The sequence below is a fragment of the Myotis davidii genome, unplaced genomic scaffold (genome assembly GCF_000327345.1).
Source record: "Myotis davidii unplaced genomic scaffold, ASM32734v1 scaffold556, whole genome shotgun sequence".
Lineage (NCBI taxonomy): Eukaryota > Metazoa > Chordata > Mammalia > Chiroptera > Vespertilionidae > Myotis > Myotis davidii.
In genome coordinates, this window is record NW_006287671.1 from 151033 (window position 1) to 161091 (window position 10059).

The 10059-nt window shown below is 37.1% G+C and overlaps 1 protein-coding gene across 5 annotated transcripts in view; it reads right to left on the reverse strand.

The window, feature by feature from the left end:
* GKAP1 (G kinase anchoring protein 1) overlaps positions 1–10039 on the reverse strand; it is a 67045-nt gene extending 57006 nt beyond the window's left edge. For 4 of the 5 annotated variants that reach the window (XM_006759471.2, XM_015561143.1, XM_006759472.2 and 1 more), the window contains exons 1-2: positions 9917–10039; positions 581–833 (exon numbers count right to left, since the gene is read on the reverse strand). In XM_006759471.2, coding sequence (XP_006759534.1) covers positions 581–790 — 210 coding nt within the window. In that variant the 5' untranslated portion in view covers positions 791–833; positions 9917–10039. Of the gene's footprint in view, positions 1–580; positions 834–9909 lie in introns of all 5 variants that reach the window. The other variant, XM_015561142.1, reaches the window with a different exon arrangement.
* Positions 10040–10059: the final 20 nt, after the last annotated feature.

The following is a 10059-nucleotide window of genomic DNA, read 5'->3' on the forward strand; positions in this document are numbered from 1 at the left end:
TAATTAGTGTAAAGACAGCATAGAAACCTATTATATAATCCCATTTTTAAGTAAAACATGAATATAGATATGTGTGTATTTATATACCTGTTGGTTATATCGCTAGCTATATTTACAAATGGCCTTTGTTTCCTTTTAAGACTTTGTTACCTTTTGGAATGAGTACTTAAGCTTCCATAGTCATAAAAAAAATAAAGGCATTTAAAAACTTTACATTAAACTGAACTAACAAGCTCTGGGGGATGAGGGAAGGCAGGGAAGTGAAGGAACTGAGCAAAGATGAAAAAAAAAGAGAAAGAACTCAAACTCATGAACACAGACAATAGTGGTGATTGCATGGGAGGAAGTGGAAGAGGGTATGGGGGGATAAATGGTGATAGGAAAAAACTAAATTAATTTTTTTTTAATGTTCATTACATTGACTTTATGCATAAATTTACATCCATTCATTCAAGTCATATTTATCAAGTATCTATGAACCAAGTACTATGGACACATGGGTAAACAAGATGGTACCTGTCCTCATGATGCTTGCTTACAGTGTATTAAGAAAACAAACACAGATTATTATAATCGTTACCTCATTTGCTTCAGTCTGTTGCTGTTCCTTCTTTTTTCTTCTTTTCTCTCTTTTTTTCTCATTTGCAGTTGATTTGCTTGTTTGAGACTTTCCAGGAGTCCTACCTTTGCCTTTTCCAGGCTCAGAATCAGAGCCACTACCACTATCCACTTGCAACAAGGCAAAACGAGAAGCAGTAGTGGGAACAGAACTAAGAACTGCTGAGGCCATTGTAAATATTTTTCTTTAAGAATACTTCTGTCAAGAATAATTCCTGTGGAGGGAGAAAAGAAGACAGGTGAGTAAAATTTATTAAAGATTCTACTGTAATAACAAATTTATACACACACACACACACAAATACATACACACACACACACACACACACACATCTCCAGACACGGGAGTTAGTAATATTTGGATTCATACCAACAGTCCTATGAGCAATAGCATACTTTTTAACTTAAAAACAACATAAAATTGTATAATAAAAAATGGAATAATGATATGAGATTTCAGACTAATGCAAGACTACCATCAATATAATGTATTCATTTTTCCATATATAGTTTTCAAAAATTCATGGTTTTCTTTTCTTTTAAATATACAGCTAAAATATATACATAGCTTGGCTGGTGTGGCTCAGTGTCAACCTATGAACAAAGTGGTCAAAGTTTGATTTCCAGTCATGGCACATGCCCAGGTTTTAGGCTTTATCCCTAGCAGGCATTGTGCAGGAGGCAGCCAATTGATGATTACCTCTCATCATTAATGTTTCTACCTCGCTCCCTCTCTCCCCCTCTAAAATCAATAAAAACATATTTAAAAATAGTAATTATATAAATACGTATTTATGGAAAACATCCTACATCAATACAGTTTAAAACAGAAAAGTGTATGTTTATCCCCAACTTCCAAAACAAAAAAAGTAGAAAAAGAACAATCTTATATACAAAATGCTGCCTTAAGTTTGATCCTAGCGACTAGTCCTAAGTCAAAAACTGAGAGCAAAATAGAGAACTTAAATTCCTGCAAAGAAAACTTTTCAAAATCACCCTCCACATTATCTTTTGATTCATACATAGCCTCAGTGCACCTTACCAGCCTCGTAGCCCCAGCTTGTGCCTCCAGTCTCGCAGCCCCACCTGGCACCCCCACCTTGGTCTGGCGTCGCCCCCTCAGTGCTCCACCATCCTGCCGAGGTCCCACTCTTGTCTGGCCCAATTGGGCTGGCAGCACCTCCACTGCCACCTGCTGCCAGCATCACATCGCCTACACCTCCCATGTTCCGCGCTGCCCCCTGGTGGTCAGCACATGTCATAGTGAGCAGTCAAACTCCCAGTATCCCAGTCAAAGGACTGTTCAAGGGGACAATTTGCGTATTAGGCTTTTATTATATAGGATTACTACCTAGTAAAAAAAAATTTTATAGTCATGAGGGGTCATGACAGTCTTCAATCATGACCATGTGACTTTAGCCAGTGAAACATAAGCTTTAAAAAGCTTTAAAATCATTTTTCTTCAGAACATGGTTCACCATGTTAGCTTTTCTCTGCTTCTATGATTGTGGAACCACATGTTGAGACAGAGTATTCATCAGTCAGATCTGATGGAGTCTGAAACCACAATGAACAAAGTCTTCTTACTAATCTGTGATGGATACAGGGTAGAGCAAAAATAGGTTTACAGTTGTATGTGAAACACAGTTTATTCTTATATTATTATTAACTAGAGGCCTGTTGCACAAAGAGATTCGTGCAATAGGCCTTCCCTTCCCTTGGCTGCTGGCCAAGAAATTTTATATTATTAAATTTTGATAAGAAAAGATTTAGGTTCTTTAAAAATAATTTCAACTGTTACAAACTACTGGATGGTTATAAAAACAAAAATGATTTGTCTTTATTACCTACTCAACCAAACAAAATTTCAATGGAAACTCAAGCTGAAGAAAACATCAATTAAAAGTCTGGATCAGGGCCCCAGCCAGGTGGCTCAGTTGGTTGGAGCATCATTCTGTACACCAGAAAGGTTGCAGTTTGCCTGACCAGTGTGGCTCAGTGGTTGAGCACTGACCTATGAAATAGGAGTTCCTGATTCGATTCTTCTGATTCCAGGCTTCATCCCCAGTGGGGGAGGGGGAGTGCAAGAGGCAGTCAATCAATGCTTCTCTCTCATCATTGATGTTTTCTATCTCCCTCCCTCTCCCTTCCTCTCTGAAATCAATACACACACACACACATACATACATTCATATATACTTTTTTAAAAGGTTTCAGGTTTGATTCTCAATCAGGGCACATACCTAGGTTGTGGGTTTAATCCCTAGTAGGGGCCCTTACGGGAGGCAACCAATCGGTATTTCTCTCTCTCTCTCTCTCTCTCTCTCTCTCCCCCTTCCTCTCTTTAAAATCAAGAAACATATCCTCAGGTGAGGATTTTTTAAAAAGTCTAGATTAGGAATTGCATATTCTTATTTCATGGATAAATTTTACTTAAAAACTAATGTTCACGGAACTTAAGTACAATTTTCTCATTTAAAACTCTGATATGATTCTGAAGTTTTTAATAAATTTAACATTTAGTATTTTCCTAATATACTTTGTTTTACCTATCCTAATCATATACTGTAAAAAAATGCAACACATTTATTCTCCACCCAGTTCTATGTAGACATTGTAGATCTCCCAGTTTGGGGACAATGGTTTACCTATGGTCCTTTACATTAGTAATGCAGAAGTCAAACAGCAGAAAAGCACTAGACAAGAATGCTGACCTGAAGCAAGAAGACCTGAGCAAACCCAACCTGCTGCTTACTGTGAGCCCCTGAACCACTTACTTGATCAGTTTCCTTATCTGTAAAACGAACAAGAATGCCCAGCTCACTGAGTTAACATTAAATATGTTAATGGGACTTTGCATACAATAACAGAACAGCAGTCAGTACAGAACCACTCAAATATAAACATCTATTGGTATTCTTACTATAATTAATTGAAATATGTCTTGAGGTCCTACGAGGCAAAGGAAAATTGGCACAAACTATTTAAAAATTTGGCTAAGCATGTCTGACTCCACTGCAAAAATATTTCGAAATTTAAATCAACACCATTCTAAAAGCTAACTAAGGCTTTAATCTTTGAAATGAAAGGAAAAAGTTGTTAGGCATTGAGAAGTAATTGTTGAGCAGTGAGCCACTGAAAAGGGTCAAAGACCTAATGATTATACCTAATATATTGCGGAAGGAAAACATCAGTCTACTCAAAACCCAAGAATCACAGTAGGGTCCATGTCTTAAACAGTAGGCATACAGTGAGTAGACAAACAATAAATGTTAAAATGAATGAAAAATAATAATAAAAGACAGAAAGACAAAGTGAAAACATTAGAATACTGTTAAACTGAGAAAAGAATGATATTCAAAAGACAAAATAATTATTTTCCTGAGGAAGCAGCTACCTATGCTATACTACCTCAGCAATCCACATATTAAAATAAAAGAGATTAACCAAAGAACTTATATGCATATATGCATAGCCCATGGACATAAACAATAGTGTGGTGAAGGTCTGGGGGGTGGGGGTGTCAACGAGAGAAAAAAAGAAAACATCTGTAATATTTTCAACAATAGAGATACATTTTTTAAAATAAAAAAATAATAATTGATAAAATACTCTTAGTTTATGAAAGGGTAAAATGAAAAGGGGGAAATGCTCACCTATAATGATCCCTTGTTTGGTCAGCAGTAGGAGTGCAAAAAAGATAGTGGCAGCCACTTGCACTATACTTTAGGTAACAGTAAATATTAAAGAACAGCTCTACGTAGCAGCTGAGAGAATAGGAGATGGGTCAACTGGAAGGATTCAATCATCTGTGCTACAAGCTGCACATGATATATAGCCAACACATTGTCTACTTCAATAGCCATTAGAGAAATCTACATACCAGGTCAAAAGGTACACTAACCAGTACCTCAGAAGTGAAAGAGGGTGAAATGTAAATTTTAAATTAAAAAGGGAATAAAAACATAAAAATAATCCCTAATCTGTAAGTGTGCATTATGTATTTACATACCAAAAACAAAGAAAATGCATACGACTACTCATGCTTGTTTTTCTTTCAACAGTTTTCACTATTTCCCCAAGTATTCTATAATGACCATATTTCTTCTATAAGAAAAACATCTCACACAGACAGTAGGGAAGTGAGGGCATGTGCTAGAACAGTGGTTCTCAATCTTCCTAATGCCGCAACCCTTTAATACAGTTCCTCATGTTGTGGTGACCCCCAACGATAAAATTATTTTCGTTGCTACTTCATAACTGTAATTTTGCTACTGCTATGAATCGTAATGTAGATATTTGATATACAGAATGTATTTTCACTGTTAGAAATTGAACATAATTGAAGCATAGTGATTATCACAAAAACAATATGTAATTACATACGTGTTTTCCGATGGTCTTAGGCGACCCATGTGAGAGGGTCGTTCGACCCCCCAAAGGGGTCGCAACCCACAGGTTATACTTCAAATAATAAAGAATTTGAATTTTTTTTTTTTTAAATCTCATCTTGAAAAGGGAAAATGATCATTTAAACCCAAATTCAAAAAAGTAAACTGATGTAATCAATGCAATATTGATTTTTCTGCTCTGTGTCAAACTTAGAAAGGGCAACTGCAGGTCAGAACTAACAATGAGATGCCTTTGGTCCTTAATGTTAGTGAGGCAGAGGACAAATGACAGACAGCAACTGTCAAAGACTGATTCTGTTGCATGTTTTTGGAGAATATTACCTTCATGAACAAATTTTTCCAAATTTGCAAAAAATATATTATCAATTCAAGAATTCATTCTTTTAACTACTGAAGAGAAAAAGGAATAAATAGGCAGACTATGACAACATCAGGATTTTTAAATATAATTCAGGGTATGGCTAGGGTTAATATTCCTTCAATCTTGTGTCCTAAAACTCTCGACCTCCATCTCTGGTCTTATTTAAGAGACAATAGGATAAATAGATTCAAATAGAGCTCTTTCTCTTCCCCTATTTTCCCTTTCTCTCTCACACAGTTTTTAATATCTCTGCATTTATATACATTTAAATGATGTAGATTTAATTAAGGTATACAATGCAAAAAGTGAAGTATAGTGGAAATCCCCTAAACTACCTACATTGGTCAGTCTCTGAATGTGGTAGCTAGTGCTATATATTAAACATTTACATAATACTAAAATACTACACAAATTAGATTTTAGTCTAGAAATCTACTTATTATTTCTTGTTTCCCCTCTTCCCTTTTAGTCTCCTTTTTTTAAAAATATATTTTATTGATTTTTTACAGAGAGGAAGGGAGAGGGATAGACAGAAACATCGATCAGCTGCCTCCTACACACCCCCAACTTGGGATGTGCCCGCAACCAAGGTACATACCCTTGACTGGAATCGAACCTGGGACCTTTCAGTCCGCAGGCCAATGCTCTAGCCACTGAGCCAAACCGGTTAGGGCTAGTCTCCTTTTAAAAATAATTTAAAGGCTGCCCTAGCTAGTTTGGCTCAGTGGATAGAGCATTGACCTGCGGACTGAAGGGTCCCAGGTTTGATTCCGGTCAAGGGCACCTGCCTGGTTGCAGGCTCGATCCCCAGTAGGGGGCGTGCAGGAGGCAACCAATCAATGATTCTCTCATCACTGTTTTTTCTTTTTTTAATATAGTTTTATTGATTTCAGAGAGGAAGGGAGATGGGGAGAGAGAGATAAAAACATCAATAATGAGAGAAAGCTCTAACCGGTTTGGCTCGGTGGATAGAGTGTCGGCCTGAGGACTGAAAGGTCCCAGGTTCAATTCTGGTCAAAGGCATGTACCTTGGTTGTAGGCGCATTCCCAGTAGGTGGCATGTAGGGGGCAGCCAATAAATGATTCTCTCTCATCATTGATGTTTCTCTCCCCTCTCCCTTCCTCTCTGAAATCAATAAAAATTAAAAAAAAAATTGTTTAGGGTCACAGGTTTGATTCCGGTCAAGGGCATGTACCTTGGTTGCGGGCACATTCCCAGTGGGAAATGTGCAGGAGGCCGCTGATCGATGTTTCTCTCCCATCGATGTTTCTAACCCTCTATCCCTCTCCCTTCCTCTCTGTAAAAAATCAATAAAATATATTTTAAAAAATAAATAAAATAAACTAAAAATAATTTAAAGGCTAATTCAGTTGAAGACAAAATTCACAAGATAAATTAAAAAATATATGGTTCAGATCAAAATGCACAAAAAACAAGTTTATAAATATACAAGTAGCTCATCACATATAAATATTTAATAATTTCTTAATTACTACCATTAGTAAAAACTATTAATTCCACTATACTTCACATAGCAGCAATATCAAATTATAGGGAAGTCTCCATTTTATATATATTCAATACACCAATTACTTAACGTAGTAATTATAGCATGTGTTAGGGCTTTTTATAACAATTATCCTTCCTCAGATTTTGCTCCAGCAAAACTACCTAAAATTTCCTGGTCACATATTCAGTTTTACTTGTTCATATCTTTACGCTATTCCTTTTGCCTAAAATGCTCTCCATCTCTTCCACTTAAAACTTGTATTCATTGTTCAAAATCTGCTCAGGTGCTAGCATCTCTATATTTTCTTTGACCGAACCCTCAAATTAATCATCCCATCCTCTGTAGTATTTCTGTATTTTACGCTTACTTTTATTAAAATTATGCTTGCCAGCTGGCATGGCTTAGTGGCTGAGCATTGACCTATGAACCAGGAGGTCATGGTTTGGTTCTTGGTCAGGGCACATGCCCAAGTTGCGGACTCTATATCCCTAAATGTGGGGTGTGCAGGAGGCAGCAGAACAATGATTCTCATCACTGATGTTTCTATATTTCTCTCCCTCTCCCTTTTCTCTGATATAAATAAAAATATATTAAATTTTTTTAAAGATTATGCTTATTGTTGTGCCTAGCCCCCTACAACCCTGATTTCAACATCCTAACAAAAACCACAGGACCTAGCACACAAAAAATCAATTTATTAAATTTGTATTTATTTTCTTTTTTTCCCAAATCTTTATTGTTGCAAGTATTACAGATTCCCCCCCCCCTTTTACCCCTATTGCCCCTCTCTACCTAGTCCCTCCCGCCCCCACAGGCCTTCACCACCTACTTGATCTGTGTCCATAGGTAATTTATATATATATAAATTTTTTGGTTAATTTCTTCCCACCCCAACTCCTCTCTTCGCTCTGAGATTCATCAGTCTGTTCCATGTTTCCATGCCTCTGGTTCTATTTATCATCAGTTTATTTTGTTCATTAGATTCCTTGTTTGTTTATCTTGATTTTTAGATTCAATTGTTGATAGATATGTATTTATTGCCATTTTATTGTTCACTTTTTTATCTTTTTCCTTCTTCTTAAAGAAGACCCAAAACTTACATTCCCCCAATACAAGGCTACACATGCATTGAAAGATGTGTTCATAGTAGAATGGATAGGAAAAGAAAACGCAAAATGCACTATAGATAATCCCCAATTCCATAATGCAAATGTGAATTTAAGATTATTAGCAGTTCAAAGTTGTTTCAATTTAAGTGCCAATCTACCAACTTATCATCACCACAACTAATTTTGTTTAAGACACATATTTGTTTAGGAAAACAAAATTGGTTTTAAAGTGTTGATTAAAAAGAATTAGGATATATGAGGTGCTTAAAATAAACTATTTCTAAAAAATGAATAGCCTAAACTGCAAGCAGCAGGATCTCAAAATGGTTGGTACAGCTGGTCACTGCTGAGGTTCTGAAGACCACTGCCACTATGACCTCACCCCTCACTATGACCTCTCTAGGGACAAGACGGACAATAGCTGTGGTGACCCTCAATTAGGGCCCTTCAAAAACCGACATATGTGCAAAACCCTCAGTCAAGGATAATCATATTTATTCATTTTTATAAAATAAATGACTATCATCTTCCATGAACACTATCAACCAGTAAGTCTGATTGGTGTGGCCTCATTGAACTATAACTTACATTTTTATAAAACAGCACAAAATGAAACAGGATTGGGCATCAATGATTTAACACCTGGTGAAATTTAAAGTTTGTATTATTTCATGTTCTGTTCCTCAAATAACACAACTGAACAATATCTTGCACTTTAGCTTCTTGTAAATTAAGATTCACAACCAACAAGTGCCAAATGTGTACCAACACTTGGCTCCCAACACAATTGGTGCAAACAAACCATGTAAACGTTATGGGTTTGCCTTAAGTTCTATATTTTCTTCATAAATGTTGCCTCCCCTTTCCAATCCGCAGCACCTAATTTCTGTGGGCTGAAAAATCTAAGCAAAAAGTACAAACAGCCCTGACCGGTTTGGCTCAGTGGACAGAACGTCAGCCTGCGGACTGGAGGGTCCCGGGTTCGATTCTAGTCAAGGGCATGTACCTTGGTTGTGGGCACATCCCCAGTGGGGGGTGTGCAGGAGGCAGCTGATAGATGTTTCTAACTCTCTATCCCTCTCCCTCCCTCTCTGTAAAAAATAAATAAAATATATTTTTTAAAAATATGTTTTAAAAAGTACAGATACTGAGGACCTAAGGGATTCTCCCATCGATAAAGCACATGTATTTTCATTTGCCTCAGTGTTCTTTGGTCAACTTGCAGGTTCTTGCTTTTAGTCTATCGAGGGAAGCCACTGTTGGGTATCTTATAAATAAGTCTGTTGTAACCATTTATGACAATTAAGAATAGCTTCCATTGATTAGGATTTGATTAATACCGACTACGGTATTATAAACCTACTGAGGGGGGAAAAAAACCCACCCTATACTTCCGAAGTTTAAAGATTGTTTAATGCCTTAATTTACCATAAAGTTTCTCCAATATTCTTAGAGCTGCAAGTCAAACTTATTAAACTGACGACTCCGGCTACAATCACAAACGTAGTTACTACCTAAACAGGCAATACTGACCGGCAGAGAAAAATTTTCACTGGCTTTCCAGTACAAGAGAGGTTAGTGCTTCCCATGGAAGCCATAGCACCTACTCAATTGTAAAATCTAACTGAAAAATTAAAAAATTTAAAAGAAGCTGGAAAGAGAAGGCAATTCAATAGGCCCATTTTGTCACTCCTGTTCAATACCTACTAAGCACCCTAAATTCTAGCCATTTCACAAAATTCTGAGAGAATGCTTGTTCCAAACAATAACAGCGAAATAGTAATAATAATAATTATTATAATTATAATTATAAATGTGTAACAACCCCACAGCCCGCTCCCGCCCTCTCCCACAGCGAGCGGCGAGGAGGCGGCGCGCTCTCCCCGAGAGTAACTCACGAGGTACCTCGCTCATGAATGAAGCCAAATTCACCGCGGGCCGGGGCTCCCAAACTTCTCCGCACAAAGTACGTAGGAAGAGACAGGGCTGGGCGAGACCCAACTCAAGCGAAGAAGCGGCTTCGAAACCTGAAAGGCAGAAAACGGCGA